This window comes from Pongo abelii, chromosome 22 (assembly GCF_028885655.2).
Source record: "Pongo abelii isolate AG06213 chromosome 22, NHGRI_mPonAbe1-v2.0_pri, whole genome shotgun sequence".
NCBI classification, from domain to species: domain Eukaryota; kingdom Metazoa; phylum Chordata; class Mammalia; order Primates; family Hominidae; genus Pongo; species Pongo abelii.
Window position 1 is genome coordinate 47,285,065 of NC_072007.2, and position 18,180 is coordinate 47,303,244.

Here is an 18,180-nt window from a genome sequence, read left to right on the forward strand (position 1 = left end):
GCTGAATCTGCCATCACTTGTTGGTATTACTGCATCAAGCAAAATAAGTGAAACGTAGCTGTTCAATATGTTAATGAATGAATAAGCGAAAATAGGAATATGTGAATGCTACATTTTTTAAAACTGAATTTGGAGACCCATTTATCTGTGGTTGGTAATCTGTAGAATGACCACAGATCAAAGCCATTTGAAATATCCAAAATTCAAAAAGATATTTTAAATATCTTTAAGAGTTGTAGTCTTAAAGATGTGAAAAATATAAGGTCCCATCAATTCAAATGTCCTTCTTACATAATATATTTTTCTATTTAATATCTTAGGACCCTGTTAAATTCAAATGGCTGTGAAGTTAGGTGAAACATACACACACAGATTCATAAGAACCCCCCAAAATGCAAAATCCCATCAAGCAGTCAACCCAAATGGGAACTGTCAAGTTGGCTAGAAGACAGTGAGCTATGAGATCAATCCCTTTTTAAGTTTTGAATCCTAATTTATAAAATGGAGCTCGGGGTAACAGCCAGAGTGGTCAACATGAATGGCTCTGGACGTCTCTAGCTCCTGGTTGCAAGACCCACTGATGTCTCTGACCGCCAAGTGAAACTAGTTAACTGCACTGTGGCAATCCTCCTTGTTGGGAAGGCATTCTTCTACCCCAGAAAATTAAGAATGAAGTAATCATGGCTGAGCGCGGTGGCTCACGCCCGTAATCCCAGCACTTTGGGAGGCCAAGGCGGGCAGATCATGAGGTCAGGAGATGGAGACCATCCTGGCCAACATGGTGAAACTCCGTCTCTACTAAAAATAAAAAATTAGCTGGTTGTGGTGGCACGGGCCTGCAATTCCAACTACTCGGGAGGCTGAGGCAGGAGAATTGCTTGAACCAGGAAGTCGGAGGTTGCAGTGAGCCAAGATCGCGCCACTGCACTCCAGCCTGGTGACAGAGCGAGACTCCGTCTCAAAAAAAAAAAAAAAAAAAAGAATTAAGTAACCACCATTCAGCAAGAAGGTCTTAATTAAATCTTCCTTGGAAAGTCAGTTAACTGAAATGATAGCTGTGGCAGAGATGCTAATTATCTCCCCAAATCTAGCCTTTCTTTCTCCCTTACAGGAACTGAACTCCCAGTTTCTGCTGAATCCATGACTGTCCAGCTAGGGAATGCATTTCACAGACTACCCTGCACCTAAGTGACCAAGGGGGCTATGTGACTAAGTTCTGTACAATGGAGCGGGAGCAGAAGTCACCACGTGAAATTTCTGAATCACAACTGTATTTTTTTTAATTTACTAATTTTTTAGAGATGAGGTTTCACTCTAATACAATGGCAATCAAAGCTCACTGCAACCTCAAACTTCTGGTCTAAAATGATCCTCCCACCCCAGCCTCTCAAGTAGCTGGGACCACAGGCGGGAGCCACCGTGCCAAGATGGATTACAGTTTTAAAGAGGAAACTGGTTGTCTTCCAACCTTCTCTCTTCCCCCACTCTGAAGGCTAGAATGTGGATGAAGCTGACACTGGTGGAGTAGCAGGGGAGCCAGACTCTAGCAAGAGAGAACCACTACCTAGGATAGAGGAGGGAAGATGGGAGAAGGAACCAAGGAAGAAGATGAGGAAAAAAATGGGTCCCTGGATGGACTTCCAAACCAAAACCACTGCCCAGAGAGAGAAATTTAACTTCTAGCTTGTTTGAGCCCCTGTAGCTCTGCGTCCTACTGTTATACAGCTTAGCCTGTACCCTACATAATATAGTAACTATGTTCCTTAAGATGCTGTACATCTTTTAGCCCCGTAAAGACACATAATTAACAACTTAGGAAATTAAAAGCAGAGTAGTCATATTTTATGTTAAAAAGGAACCTGACCATATTTGACATTTTATGTAATTGCAATATTTTGGAAAGTCTGGCCTTGGCTTTAAGTTGAAATCTTACTAAATTTATATCTAATATTAGAACATATAAGAAAACTTCAAGCTTACCATATTTGTAAATTTAATAGTCATGTACCACATAATGTCTCGCCCAACGATGGACCACATATGTGATGGCTGTCCCTCTAAGATTACAATGGAGGTAACAAATTCCCATGGTCTAATGACATCATAGTACAGCACAGTACTCACGTATTTCTGGTGATGCTGGTGTACATAAACCTACTGGGCTGTCAGTCATATAAAAGTATAGCACAGACAAGGCCACACGCAGTGGCTCATGCCTGTAATCCCAGCACTTTGGGAGGTCGAGGCAGGTGGATCACCTGAGGTCAAGAGATTGAGACCATCCTAGCCAACATGGTGAAACCCCACCTCTACTAAAAATACAAAAATTAGTCGGGCATGGTGGCACGCACCTGTATTCCCAGCTACTAGGGAGGCTGAGGCAGAAGAATCGCTTGCACCTGGGAGGCAGAGGTTGCAGTGAGCTGAGATCACACCACTGCACTCCAGCCTGGCAACAGAGCAAGATTCCATATCTAAAATAAAATAAAATAAAATAAAAAGTATAGGCCAGGTGCAGTGGCTCACACCCATAATCTCAGCACTTTGGGAGGCTGAGGCAGGCAGATCACGAGGTCAGGAGATCGAGACCATCCTGGCTAACACGGTGAAACCCTGTCTCTACTAAAAAAATACAAAAAATTAACCAGGCATGGTGGCGGGCACCTGTAGTCCCAGCTACTTGGGAGGCTGAGGCAAGAGAATGGCATGAACCTGGGAGGTGGAGCTCGCAGTGAGCCGAGATGCGCCACTGCACTCCAGCCTGGGTGACAGAGCGAGACTCAGTCTCAAAAAAAAAAAAAAAAGTATAGCACAGACAATTACATACAGTACACAGTACCTGATAATAAGCAACTGTTACTGGTTTATGTGTTTTCTATTATTTTAGAGTGTACTCCTACTTATTTAAAAAAAAAAAAAACCAAAACAGAAACAAAAAAAAACGGCTGGGTGTGGTGGCTCATGCCTGTAATCCCAGCACTTTAGGAGGCCGAGGCAGTGGGATCACTTGAGGTCAAGGGTTCGAGACCAGTCTAACCACCATGTGAAACCTCATTTCTGCTAAAAATACAAAAATTAGCCAGGTGTGGTGGCAGGCACCTGTAATCCCAGCTACTTGGGAGGCTAAGGCAGGAGAATTGCTGGAACCCCAGGCCGGAGGTTGCAATGAGCCAAGATCGTGCCATTGAACTCTAGCCTGGGCAGCAGAGTAAGATTCTGTCTCAAAAAAAAAACAACAAAACAGTTAACTGTAACAACCTGAGGCAGATCCTTCAGGAGCTACTCTGGGGAAAGGCATTGTTATCACAGGAGTTCACTGCTCCATGCATGTTACTGCCCATGAAGACCTTCCAGGAGGACACATGTGCAGTGAAAGTCAGTAATACTGATGATCTTGACCCTGGGCAGCCTAGGCTAATGTGTGTGTTTCTACATTAGTTTTTAACAAAAAAAGCTTAAAAAGTAAGAAACAGGCTGGACATGGTGGCTCACAACTATAATTCCAGTGCTTGGTGAGGGCTGAGGTGAGAGGACTGCTTGAAGCCAGGAGTTGGAGATCAGTCTAGGAAACATAGCAATTTGTATGTTCACAAATTTGTAGAGATAAATAAATGAAAATAAGAATAAAATTTTAAAAACAAAATTTTTAAAAATATATATAAAATCTTAGAAAAAGGCTTTTAGAATAAGGATAGAAAGAAAATATTTTTTACAGCTGTACAGTGTGTTTGTGTTTTAAGCTGTGTTATTACAAAAGAATCAAAAATTTTAAAAAATCAAGTTTATAAAGTAAAAACGTGATAGTAAGCTAAGATTAATTTATTATTGAAGAAGAAGGCTGTTATAAATTCAGTGTAGCCTAAGTGTACAGCGTTTATAAAGTCTAAAGTAGTGACTGTTGTGTCCTACGCTTTCACATTCACACGCCACTCACTCACTGACTCGCCCTGAGCCACTTTCAGTCCTGTAAGCTCCATTCATAGCAAGTGCCCTAGACAGGTGTACTGTTTTGTATCTTTCATACTGTATCTTTACTGTGCCTTTTCTATGTTTAGATACACAAATACTTACCACTGTGTTACAGCTGCCCACACTATCCAGTGCAGTAACATGCTGTACAGGTTTATAGCCTAGGAGCAACAGGCTACCCCGTAAATCCCAGGTGTGAAGTAGGCTGCAGCATCTAGATTTGTGTAAGTACACTCTATGATGTTTGCATGATGAAATCACCTAAGGACGCATTTCTCACAATGTGTATCTGTCGTGAAGCAACACATTAACTATAATGTATATGAATTATGTAAGTGTTCAAAAATGTAGTGTCTGTTAATCCAGACAACTTCAAAATCTAAAAAGAAACTGGGAGGACGGGTGGGGGGACCCATGAGGAAGGAGCAGGAGCAAGTAGATGGACTCAGGGGGTGGGGAGGCACATGTAGTTCTAGCGGTGAGTTCATGGGTATTTATTGTATTATTTCAAATCCACAGGTGAATGAGAGCCATGCATAAACCAACGATGAAAGTACATTTGGAACAAGGAGTATGGTTAACCCAATTCTGTGCACCTAGAGTCCTAAAATGAAATGAAATATTTTAAGATATTTGAGTCTGTAGGCCGGGTGTGGTGGCTCACACTTGTAATCCCAGCACTTTGGGAGGCCAAGGCAGGCAAATCACAAGGTCAGGAGATCAAGACCATTCTGGCTAACACGGTGAAACCCCATCTCTACTAAACATACAAAAAAAATTAGCCAGGTGTGGTGGTGGGCGCCTGTAGTCCCAGCTACTCGGGAGGCTGAGGCAGGAGAATGGCATGAACCCGGGAGGCGGGGCTGGCAGTGAGCCGAGATCGCGCCACTGCACTCTAGCCTGGGCAACAGAGCGAGACTCCGTCTCAAAAATAAATAAATAAAAAATGAATAAAAGTCCAAGGAGCCGGAAGTGGTGGCTCACGGCTGTATCCCAGCACTTTGGGAGGCTGAGGCGGGCAGATCACCTGAGGTCAGGAGTTCAAGACCCACCCTGGCCAACATGGTAAAACCCCGTCTCTACTAAAAATACAAAAAATTAGCCGGGTATGGTGGCAGGTGCCTGTAATTCCAGCTACTTGGGAGGCTGAGGCAGAAGAATCGCTTGAACCCAGGAGGTAGAGGTTGCAGTGAGCCAAGATTGCACCACTGCAGTCCAGCCTGGACAACAAAGCCAGACTCCGTCGCAAAAAAAAAAAAAAAAAAAAAAAAAAAGCCCAAGGAATTGGTTACTGATAGAATCTGGAAGTTTGTCCCCTCCAAATCTCACGTTGAAATATAATCCCCAACGGTTGAGGTGGGGCCTGTGGGGGAGGTGTTTGGGTCATGGGAGCAGATCCCTCATGAATAGTGTGGTGCTGTCCTCCCCATAGTGAGTGAGTTCTCACAAGACCTGGTTGTTTAAAAGTGTGTGGCACCTCCCCCAGCTCAGTCTCACTCTCATTCCCATTCTTGCCATGTAACACACCTGCACCTCTGTCGCTTTCTGCCGTGACTGTTCCTCAAGGCCCTCACCAGAAGCACATGCGGGCACCACTCTTCCTGTATGGCTCGCAGAACCTCTTCTTTATAAATTATCCAGCTCCAGGTATTTCTTTATAGCAATGCAAGAACCGTCTAATACAGTTACCATATGACAAGGCCTCTTTGTAGTTCAAAAAGAAAAGCCAGATATTAGCAATTTCATGTGATTTGGCCTACTTGATTATTTAATTTATATTTTCAATAAATTGAAAATCATTTTTAAAATAAAAATGAAGTTTATGAATCGTCTTTTCTGCATATGAAAATTAGCCCTGAATTGGCCGGGCACAATGGCTCATGCCTGTAATCCTAGCATTTTGGGAGGCAGAGGCGGGCGGATCACAAGGTCAGGAAATCATCCTGACTAACACGGTGAAACCTTGTCTCCACTAAAAATACAAAAAATTAGCTGGGCGTTGTGGCGGGCGCCTGTAGTTTCAGCTAGTCGGGAGGCTGAGGAAAGAGAATGGTGTGAACCCGGGAGGCAGAGCTTGCAGTGAGCCGAGATCACGCCACTGCACTTCAGCCTGGGCAACTGAGCAAGACTACGTCTCAAAAAAAAAAAAAAAAAAAAGAGGCCAGGCGCGGTGGCTCACGCCCATAATCCCAGCACTTTGGGAGGCCAAAGCAGGTGGATCCCAAGGTCAGGAGATCGAAACCATCCTGGCTAACATGGTGAAACGCCGTCTCTACTAAAAATACAAAAAAAAAAAAAATTAGCTGGACGTGCCAGAGTGTGCCTGTAGTCCCAGCTACTCGGGTGGCTGAGGCAGGAGGATGGCATGAACCGGGAGGCGGAGCTTGCAGTGAGCCGAGATCACGCCACTGCACTCCAGCCTGGGCGACAGAGTGACACTCTGTCTCAAAAAAAAAAAAAAAAAAAAGAAAGAAAGAAAGAAAATTAGCCCTGAGTTCACCAAAACCGTCACATCAACAGCTGGTCTCCTTCTGCCAAACATAAGATACACAAGTACTGTTTGATTGGATCTAGGTTAATAAAAGCTTTATTTATTTTGGAATCTCAATGATCTAGATCTCTTTAAAACCATTAATTCGTTCCTCTAGTTACTAGAAAGGGTAGAGGCATTGGTTAAAATCTTATCTCTCACTTAGCAGCTGGTTAAAACCTTGTCTAGAGGAGGGACAGTGGCTCATGCCTATAATCCTAGCACTTTGGGAGGCCGAGGCGGGCAGATTGCCTGAGCTCAGGAGTTGGAGACCAGCCTGGGCAACACGGTGAAACCCGGTCTCTGCTATAATACAAATAATTAGCGGGGCGTGGCAGCGTGCGCCTGTAGTCCCAGCTACTTGGCAGGGTGAGGCAGGAGAATTGCTTGAACCTGGGAGGTGGAGGTTGCAGTGAGCTGAGATCACACCACTGCACTCCAGCCTGGGCGACACAGCGAGACTCCGTCTCCAAAAAAAAAAAGAAAGAAAGAAAAGAAAGAAAACCTTGTCTATCACTTAGCAATGATATTCCTATCACTTTAGGAATGTCATTTAATCTTATAACCTAAGTTTTCTTATCTTAAAAATGGCAATAATAATAATAATAATACTTTGTAGAGCCGTTAAGTATTAGTGATGACAGCGGCAGCCAGTCTGGAGCAGGGTAGATGCAGCCAGGGATACGCGCTCTGTGGAACCAGTGTGAGCTGGGAGCAGGCAGGAGCCCTTCCCATTTCTGAGTTGGCGGGGCAGGAGCCCAGTGCTACCAGGCATAGCTACAGCCTCCCAGCCACAGCTGCGGACCTGGGCACCCCTGCACTCTCAGGGGCCCCAGAAGCCCCTGCTTCCCCACAGGCTTGGAAGTGCCTGATCCCGCTGCCTGGCCTCTTCCTGCTCCCTGTGCCCGCTCTGATTCTGGAGCAAAATTGAAGCTGAGCCTGGGTGCTGTCGCAACCCGTCCAGGTGAGTGCCGCTCAGGATGGCGCTGATACACCAGCGCCCTGCCACCTCAGCACCCTCTAGACTTTAGGAGCCACTCTGGACCACGAGGATGGGAGGGAGGCCGAGGAGGGGCTGAGGACGGCTGGTTACAGGCCTGTAGGCACCCCTCAGCAAAAACAGCCTGGGCACCTTGGACAACATGACTGACAGCAGAACGCAGACAGGCTCATAAGTAGAAAGGGGCGGGTCCCTGGTGACGCCCCACCTTCAAGCCAAGACCAGCCCAAAACCTGGGGACCTGGCTGTCAGTTCCAGGTGAAGCCTGTGGCCCAGAGTGAGACCTTACAGTGCTTTTTCTGGCCCGCCCATCGCTGCCCATGGACCAATCAGCATGTGCTTCCTCCCTTCTGAGCCCATGAAAACCTCAGACCCAGCCAGACTCACACAGATGCTGGGACTACCAGCTGCAGAAAGGAGCTACCCACTTCAGGTCTCCTGAGAGCTGTTCTGCCACTCAGTGAAGCTCCTCTCTGCCTTGCTCACCCTCCAGTTGCTCACCCTCCGCATACCTCATTCTTCCTGGATGCAGGACGATAACTCAGGACCCACCGAATGGCGGTACTAAAAGAGCTGTAAGACAAACCAGGGCTGAAACGTGTCCCCGTGCTCACTACATTGCAGGCAACAAGAAGGAGAGAAGAACTGCGGCCCTTCAAGAAGCCAAGATCTAGGGGCTCCCCAAGCCAAGGCTGTAAACACCCTCTTTGGGGCTCTGCGGTTCCCAGCGTCTCCATGCTTCCAGGTGCCACCACGTTCCCCTTGTCCAGACATGGGTGCCCGCAGCAAAAGCCTCATTCAGTACACCTGGTCCAGCCACAGCCTTGCATGGAGCCACCCACCCCGCAACCCTGCACTTCTCACCCACACACCCCTTGCCGCTCTGCACCCGGCTTGCCCTGGTAGGAATGTGATCTGAGCTGGTAGAAGGAGCTGAGTGCAGCCTGCCAGGCCAAGTGGGTGGAATAAGCCCAGTGGGCACAAGCAATACTCAGGCAGAAGGCGCCGCTAGCCACAGAGGTTTCTGTCTGGTGTCAAACGACACCCCAAGGATGCTATGACATTAGGGGTAACATTTATAAAATACCTAGCAAGGGCTCAATAAATGGCTTATTATCATCATAAGTGTCTACAGGGCTAAACGAAACATTACAAACCTTCAGGAGAGAACGTACTGTCTTAACACACTGCACTGCTCCAGGCCCGTCTGCCTGATGCTCTGCCCGCTCCAGGGCCCCCATCAGAAAGTCTCTCGCTATCCTATACTATCTGCACCTGCCTCCCCTTATTTTGGTTCACCCTGAATTCCAGTCAATTATTTCTTGTTTACTTCCCCGTTTTTCCTCTTCTCTCATCTCAACACAGCATCTTACAGATAATCTTCATGAAATGGGAATCCAGTAAACATGGCTAGCATCAGCAAAATCCCCACTGGATGATCTACACGGCAGGGAACAATGGCGGGTGAGGACCCACAAGTGAGGGGAAGGAAGCTGCAAGGGTGGGCTGGGGTCAGACCTCCAGGAGCCTCAGGGCATGGACTGCACCTGGAGGGATGACATCCACCAAAAGCTTATGCAACAGTGTCCCAACTGGATGTGGGTCCAGAATGACTAACTCTGGCCATCAAGAGGAATGCCCAAAGAAGGGACATGGGACAGGATATTTTCACAGCTCAGACAAAAGATAATGAACATGAGGATGGAATGAGGAGCAGTAGAGATGAAGGAGAGGAGCTGACAATTTAGGGAGTGCTGTTAGAACTCGTAACTTCACGGAAGCGAGGAGGAGGTGCGAGGAAAAGCCAGCTGGCATGTTAATTTGGGATTTTCTCTCTTTTAAGCAGAAGAATACAAACACAACTCATTTTGGACATGTGGCTGAGGTTGAAGTATTTTCAGAATACTCAGGGAAAGACATTTAAGACGTAGGTGGTGATATACCCTAGCCACTCAGGTTGATTTAGGAAGCAAGAAATTGTAGGAATGGATGAGATGACCTGAGAGAGAGTGCTGCTCAATAAAAATATAACGTGAGCCACAAATACAAGCCATACACGTGGTTTTAACTTTCCTAGCAGTGACCAGGCGTGGTAGCTAACATCTTTAATCCAAATATTTTGGGAGGCTGAGGAGGTAGGATCCCTTGAGCCCTGAGTTTGAGGCTGCAGTGAGCTATAATGACCACTGTACTCCAGCCCAGGTGACAGAGTAAGACCCTGTCTGAAAAATAATAACAAAAAATTTTTCTAGCAGCCACATTAAAAACATAAAAAGAAACAGGTGAAAATAATTTTACTAATATATTTAACCCAAAATATCCAAAGAGAAAGGGAGCCACAAAGGCTAGGAAAGAGCACTCATAAAAAGACAAATTTGAAGCCGGGCATGGTGGCTCACACCTGTAATCCCAGCAGCACTTTGGGAGGCCGAGGCAGGTGGATCACTTGAGGTCAGGAGTTCAAGACCAGCCTAGCCAGCATGGCAAAACTCCGTCTCTACTAAAAATACAAGAATTAGCCTGGCATGGTGGTGCACGCCTATAGTCCTAGCTACTCTGGAGGCTGAGGCATGAGAATCACTTGAACCCAGGAGGCGGAGGTCCCAGTGAGCCGAGATCACACCACTGCACTCCAGCCTGGGTGACAGAGCAAGACTCTGTCTCAGAAAAAAAAAAAAAAGCAAATTTGGTTTTGACTAAGACACATCAGTTCCTTATGGGACACAAGTAAACATGGTACTCACTGTTTCTGAAGAGGATGATCTCTGTAAATTCTCACTTTGTACCCAAATGCTCTCCGTCACAAATGCTATGTGTTCTGCTTCAAGTATAAAAGGAGACACAAGAAATAGGGCCCACTTGTTCAAGTCTTCAATAGACTGTATAGAGGGAAAGAAACATAATGAGATTGTCACTTCATACCACAACTGCCATAAATTTCAACCCCCTCTGAAACATACCCTCCCCTATAATTCCAAGTAACATCTAAATAAGCTTATCTGATGCTCCTTTGTAGGCCACAGGAACCATGTGTTTCTTGTTTAGCTGTGACTATTTAAGCACCTGCAAAAGCCCATCTATGACTCAGGACAGCTTTAATATCTCTAGACAACTGTTTTCAAGCCATGAATTCTGAAACGGGGCCTATCTCCACCATTCCTCACTGCTTAGCACATAGTAGCTAACCGGGAAGTACATTTAAAGATGAGGAGGCTGGCCGGCACAGTGGCTCACACCTGTAATCCTAGCACTTTGGGAGGCTAAGGTGGGCGGATCGCTTGAGCCCAGGAGTTCAAGACCAGCCTGGCCAACATGGTGAAACTTATCTCCACAAAAAACATACCAAAAAAATGAGTTGGACATGGCGGTGGGCGCCTGTAGTCCCAGCTACTCAGGAGGCTGAGGTGGGAGGATCACTTGAGCCTGGGAGCCCGAGGTTGCAGTGAGCTGAGATCATGCCACTGCACTCCAGCCTTGGGTGAGAGTGAGACCCTATCTCAAAAAAAAAAAAAAAAAAAAAAGATGAGGAGGCCTAGAAGTACGTACCCACCAACAGAAGCTCCTTACTCACAGAAGCCTGAAGGGCTGTTCCTTCATTCCCTACAGCCATCACAGCACAGGGCATAAGGCAGTTTTTCTTTACGCCTTCCTTATAGTGAAATCAACCCTGCTCCTCTCCCTGAGATGTGGGAAGTGTGCAAGTCTCTGGAGGCTCACACAGCAGTCAAATCCAGAGAGAAAAGCTATTTCAGGGAAAGGCATTTACCATATGCAGACGCAATCAGACATACTTTAATGGAATGTAAACTCCAGTCAGGAGTGATTGTAGTTTTTCAAAAAGAAGATTAGAATCAAGATTGGTTAGCAAATCAGAAATACCCAGTTATCTCTTGTTTTCTTTCCTGAAATCTAAGAAAAACAGCAAATTGATTTGAAAAGGCTTTGACATACAGGACATAGCCAGAGAAGAAAAAGATGAAATCTGAGCTGGGCACGCAGGAGGCTTTCACCATCACCCAGAACGAAGGTAACTAGGCAGGCTCCACTGTGCTGCATATCAGTTCAAATCTGCTTCATAAAAACCTATTGAACTAAATAATGAATGAAAAATTAGGGGAGAATTTGCCTCTCCCTCAGTAAACATAATTATCAATATAGTGGTTAAAAAGTATGTCCACTTAGGCCGGGCACGGTGGCTCACGCCTGTAATCCCAGCACTTTGGGAGGCCGAGGCACCTGAGGTTGGGAATTGGAGACCAGCCTGACCAACATGAAGAAACACCGTCTTTACTAAAAATACAAAATTAGCCGGGCGTGGTGGTGCATGCCTGTAATCCCAGCTACTCGGGAGGCTGAGGCAGGAGAATCACTTGAACCCAGGAGGCGGAAGTTGCGGGGAGCCAAGATCGTGCCATTGAACTCTAGCCTGGGCAACAAGAGCAAAACTCCGTCTCAAAAAAAAAAGTATGTCCACTTTATCCAAGCATAGAATGTGTATATTAAACAGACAAAAAGCTTGATATTGCCAATTTGTATAAACTATCTTTGGTTAAATTTATCAATTGACTGTAGGGCATTCAATTATAAACATACACATTCAGTATTTATGCATATGATTTTAAGTGTATAACATATGAGAACACGCCAGGCTTGGTGGCTCACACCTGTAATCCCAGCACTTTGGGAGGACAAGGTGGGCAGATCACCTGAGGTCAGGAGTTCGAGACCAGCCTGGCCAACACTTTGGTGAAACCCTGTCTCTACTAAAAATACAAAAATTAGCCAGGCATGGTGGCTCATGCCTGTAACCCCAGCTACTCAGGACGCCAAAGGAGGAGAATCACTTGAACCTGGGAGGTGGAGATTGCAGTGAGCAAAGATTGCACCACTGCACTCCAGCCTGGGTGACAGAATGAGATCCATCTCAACATATGGGCATGAGATTCAGGTGTGTCCTTATTTCAGCCCAAGTAGACTGAGGTATCCCTCAAAGTAGACCCAAGTAGACTGAGATATCCACCAAATCATCAACCTGATCATATTTTAAATCTCAAAATAACAGTAGCCAACCACAAATAAATGGTCAAGCTTTCCATCTGTAGACCTTAAACATCACAGCTGAAACCCAAAAACTATTAAATTAACTATTTCAGGTCAAGCTGCTATGCTAAACAGTCTCATTTCCTAATAAGAAAAAGATACGAACTAGAATAGGAACTGTGATTTAAAGGCTACGGGGACGCAGAGCATGGCAGTCCCATCTAGTCTGGAAAACTAGGAAATGACGCAGCAATAGCTAACCAAATCTGTAGGCAAAGCTTACTGTGCAGAGTGAGAGAGCAGAGTTACAGAATCCCTGAAAGCACCAGGCCACTCCTACTACGGCCTGCACAGGTAGGCAAGGGCTGAAAAGCACTAGTTATGGTTAGTGTAGTTAACAGAAGACCAGCGGAGTCATGAAAATATTCAAAAGTAAAACTGTCCAAGAAAATCAGACATTCCCATCACAATGTTTTTATGTGTCCAAAATTTCTATTCTGACTTAAATTCTAAATGTAATTGATCCAATTTGGAAACTACTGCAAAAAGCTCACCCCTCAATTTTTTCCCATTTTATTGAGTCATCTTTCTCAATCAGGTTAATTCCCAACGCTCTAAGCCATACATTGTATGTAATGAATGAACTTCTTCCCCTTTTGTCTGGGTGGTGTCAGTTATGTGGAGGTGGTACTAGTTATGTGCATAACTAGTACCTTGGGGGACCTGAGAAAACAGTCATTCATATTCAGTGTGTCATAATACATACATGGTACTAACAAGAAGGAGTATTTTGTATTTGCTAGTGGCACAATTTCATCCCATATCTAAGCACAGCCTCCAGGCAATGTTCAAACCTGAGATAAGATTCCATTCCCCACAGGGGCTTTACGGTGTGACATATGCAGAAAACGTCATTTTAGTGCTACAAGTGAGGCAATATTCCAGAAAACAGAGGAAAGGGACAAGAAACTGATTAAAAGCAAAACATGTTTAAATATTAATGAGAACAATGCTACCGATGTCCATGAAATTTTGTGCAGTACTGCACTCTGAAGCTAAGCCCATTTCCAAAAACAGCTGAATGGAAAGATCTATTGTTCCCTTTACAGCAAGGCAGCAGACTTTTTACAGAGATTAATTGACTGGCCCAAGTCACAAGGTAGGTGACAGAGTGGGCTGAACACGTAACCACCATCCTAAGCATTGGGTCAAAAAAAACAAAGGCTGACTGTCAACTGAAATTTAAAAGACGCAAAGACCATCAGTCGGGTGCCCAAGTTGGTGAATGACGCAACTGACAGAAGATGGAGAGGGGAAAGGGCAGTTTTTGTAAATTTGGGGACATCTGACAAAAAGCTGATGACACAGGTGGGAGTTTTTTGTTTGGGATTTTTTTTTTTTTTTCTTAAAACAAGGTCTTGCTTTGTCACCCAGACTGGAGTGCAATGGCTCAATCATAGCTCACTGTAGCTTCGAACTCCGGGGCTCAAGTGAACCTGCCCGGATCAAGTGACCCTCCCACCTCACCCTCCCGAATAGCTGGGACTACAGGCACCTGCCACCACGCCGACCTAAGTTTTTTTTTTTTAATTATTTTGTAGAGAGGGGTCTAGCTATGTTGCCCAGGCTGGTTTCCATCTCCTGGGCTCAAAGCTATCCTCCCTTCTAGGCCTCCCAGAATGCAGGGATCACAGGCATAAGCCACCGCTCCCGGCCGGCCACGGCTATCTTTCCTGGTTCACGGTCACCCAAACGCCGGCTCGAAGGGTGGGAGAGGAGGTTGGGGGAGACCCCAGGTGGGCGCTGTTGGCGTCCGGCTGCCAATCCACAGCTCACGTCCTCACAGGTGCGCGCCTAGAGTCACGCGTCCACGCACCGCCCGGCTGGCCGGGAAGAGGCGACCGGGTCCGTGGTCCGAGTCCTGCACCTCCGGCCTCTCTCTGGGCCCCGGGGCACCCGCCCCTCCCGGGCCGCACAGGCCGCACTGAGGGCGCCACTCCGGGGCTCCTGAACTCCCGGGCTCCCGGCGGGGACTAGGCGCAGGGACGGGGGCACTTCCGGCTCGCGGGGCCCGGGTCGCCCGCCCACCTGGCTGTCGCTGACGCAGAAGACGCGGCTGCCGCGGCTCAGGCACACGCGGGCGCCAGGGGGCTGCGCGGCCGCGCCGCAGAAGGTGAAGGAGCAGCGTGAGGCACGCAGCCGCCGCACCGTGGCGCGCACGAGCTCAGCAGGCCGGCGACCCCAGCGCGCCCACAGGTACAGGTAGCACAGCGTGATGAGCATGGCCGCGCCGCCGGCAGGGCGAGTCCGCCTCGCCCGCCCGCCCCAGCTCCCCAGGCCCGGCCCCGCCCCGGCCGGAAGGGCCGCGCCGCCCTCCCGGGCCAGGCGGCGCGGGGGTGGGGACGGCGGGGGAGGCGGGGACCCGGAGGGTGACGCGGGCAACTGGAGGCTGCGCCGGGAGGGGCGGGGGAGCGGGGAGGCCGCGCCGGGCTGTGTGATGGGGAGCTCCGGAGGCCGCGCCCAGGGCTGGTGGCGGCGGCAAGGGGCAGCGTCGGGGCGGGGGGTGTGCACCGGGGTCAGGGGACGCCGGGGCTGCACCCGGGGAGGGGGCTCAAGAGGGAGTGGAGGCCGGGGTGAGGGGCCGCGCCAGGGCTGAGGAGTGGGATGGGTAGGTTGTGGATGCGGGGGAGGGGAGGCTCCAGTGGCTGCCCGACCTGTTTTAAGCCAAGTCCGGCCTCCCTTCCTTGGAGGGCTGGGAGGCGGATTGAGGAGGGGGCTCTGCCTATGTTCATAGCCGCCAAGGCCAACGTTTACTAACAGCACCACACCCGGAGTCCCAGAGCGCTCACACAGCCGCTACCCAGTCCACTTGGGAAAATAAGATAAGACCGTTTTCATTAAATTACACTAAGCCTTCACGCAAAAGATTTTAAGGTCAATCACATACATTCACGGGATGCAATAATGTTTTTTAAAATAAGGACAGGAAACAGAAATTGAAGACAGATAAGCACCAAGAAGGCTGCCTCTAAAAAGGCTGTGCCAGGAAGGCTCCCTATGGTGCTCTTGCTGCATGTGGGTCAACAGTTTGACTGTAAGCATCCTAACACCAGTGGGAAAAGGAAAACATCACCATGATTTGGTGTTCTTGTCTCCAAGGGAAGCATAATTAGTCCTGACACAGAGGCTTCTCCCATAGAACCTCATTTCTTTAAAAGGCATTATGTAAAGAACGTGTTCCGAACAGCTGCGAAGCACAGCAAAGAATTCCATCGAGTGGCTTCCTATTCTGGCCCTGGCTGCAAATAGGTGACAAGATGCAGCAAAAGCAATCATGTACACCACGTCCGTGTCTTAATCCAAGGATAGTTTTTGTTTGTTTGTTTGTTTTTGAGACAGAGTCTCTCTCTGTCGTCCAGGCTGGAGTGCAGTGGTGCAATCTTGGCTCACTGCAAGCTCTGCCTCCTGGGTTCAAGTGATTCTCCTGCCTCAGCCTCCCGAGTAGCTGGGATTACAGGTGCCCGCCACCACGCCCGGGTGATTTTTGTATTTTTAGTAGAGACAGGGTTTCACCATGTTGGCCAGGGTGGTCTCGAACTCCCGACCTCAGGTGATCCAACCGCCTCTGCCTCCCAAAGTGCTGGGATTACAGGTGTGAGCCACCGCGCCCAGCTAGGATAGATTTTTTTTTAAGAGACAAGGTCTCGTTCTGTCACCCAGGCTGGAGTGCAGTGGCATAATCCCAGCTCTCTGCAGCTTCGAACTCTGAGCTGAAGTGATCCTCCTGGCCACCATGCACAGCTAATTTTTTAAAAATTATTTTTCATAGAGACAGGGTCTCACTGTGTCACCCAGGCTGGTCTCAAACTCCTGGTCTCAAGCAGTCAAACTCCTGCCTGGATCTCCCAAAGTGCTGGGATTACAAGTTTGAGCCATGGAGCCTAGCCATAAAGATAGATTTTTAAAGTACCTTGGCCATTTGTTCATCTGCTTTAATATAGCTGCATAGAATACCCACTCCCAGAACTTCAGACTTTTGGTTAGATAACATAGTATATTTTCCCCCTTGCATATAGCAATAGATTTTTAAGAGAGAAAATCCAAAAAGAAATAACTGGGCTCAAAAGCAAGCATCTCTGTGGACCAGAAATAGAAGAAAAACAGAAAGTGATGAACAGGACTAAAGCCATATCCTACACTTCTCTACAGGACAGTGGCAGCTGGAAAGTGGGTTCCTGCATGGTAACAAGACCTTAAACTTGTGTCACTGGAGAAGGACGTGCAGTTCCCGCTGAGGAGAGACTTGGCCACTCCAAGACAACACAGGACTACAAGTCAGGAATTTGAAAATGAAAAGTGCTCAACAGTGATAAATCCTAAATGTTTCATTGAACAACCTTTCAGATAGCCTTCTTGAAGTTTGCTGCATTATGGCTATAAGGACCACTCCCCACCCCTGCTAGGTATGGAGAGGTCATCTCTTCTATCTGAAGGTGACCAACATCTCCAGTTTTTCCAAATTCCCTAAGGGTTTTGAGACCACACCTTCCCACAGGTACTGTAACTCCACCTGGCCAATAGGAATTTTCCAGGTTTACCCTTAGGTGTTTCAAGATATGGTCTCAGAATACATCATGGGAAAATTACATTTTGGGGTCAATCCTGTATACCAATTCTAGGTTAAAAGCATGGGGACCACCATGGTTCAACATGAGCTGACCCTTGCATTGAAGAGTACTGATACCACTCATGCCTGGGGAAGGAATAGAGGGAGGAAGATATGAAGGGCACAGTGAGAAGTGAAACGGTCACATAACAAGCTCTGTTTATGATCCCGCCCTAAAATGATTTCATTTTGCAAAGGTCAAGTATAGAGTTTCATCATCCCCATATAACAAAGGAATAGGGGAAGGATGCAAAAATAATACATGAAGGGATATTAATGTGTATGCACCTGATCCTCATCCTGTAGTCCCTCACTGCTCAAAGTGTGGTCCTTAGAGCAGCAGCAGCAGCAGCATCACTTGGAAGCTAGAAAGAAAAGCGGAATCCTAGGCCCCACCCAACCCCAAATCAGCGTCTGCATTCTGACAAAATCCCAGGAGACTCACAAACACATTAAAGTTAGAGAAGCACTGCTAACATCTTCCTCTGTCATTCCCTGGGTCTGGGCTACTCTAGACTCTAATAAGACATTTCCAAAATGATGTGGAAAATAAGACCACAGACTAGGGAATTTTTTTTTTTAGATGAAGTCTCACTTGCCCAGGCTGGAGTGCAGCGTGAGCTCAGCTCACTGCAACATTCACCTCCCGAGTTCAAGTGATTCTCCTGCCTCAGCCTCCCGAGTAGCTGGGATTACAAGCACATGCCACCACACCTGGCTAATTTGTGTATTTTTAGTAGAGATGGGGTTTCACCATGTTGGCCAGGCTGGTCTCAAACTCCTAACCTCAGGTGATTGTCCCACCTTGGCCTCCCAATGTGCTGGGATTACAGGCGTGAGCCACCACGCCCAGTCAGACTAGGGATTTAGAAGCAAGACTTTGTCATTTATAAGAACACTGCAGAAAGGAAGAAGAATGACCCAGCTAGCCACTGAAGACCACCTCTGAAACCCATCAACATGACTGGCTTTCTA

General features: G+C 47.3%; 1 protein-coding gene across 11 annotated transcripts in view; it reads right to left on the reverse strand.

Moving 5' to 3' along the window:
* Positions 1 to 18,180, reverse strand: part of HLCS (holocarboxylase synthetase) — a 241,658-nt gene that overhangs the window by 203,307 nt on the left and 20,171 nt on the right. For 4 of the 11 annotated variants that reach the window (XM_024239463.3, XM_054542491.2, XM_024239465.3 and 1 more), the window contains one exon: positions 10,244 to 10,378. Coding sequence is in view for 3 of the 11 variants with exons in the window: in XM_024239462.3 (XP_024095230.3) it covers positions 10,244 to 10,378; positions 14,628 to 14,822 (330 nt within the window). In the remaining 8 variants the exon portion in view is untranslated. Of the gene's footprint in view, positions 1 to 5,496; positions 5,516 to 10,243; positions 10,379 to 14,415; positions 14,575 to 14,627; positions 14,893 to 18,180 lie in introns of those variants that run through there. The other 7 variants (XM_024239462.3, XM_009233948.4, XM_054542490.2 and 4 more) reach the window with 4 other exon arrangements.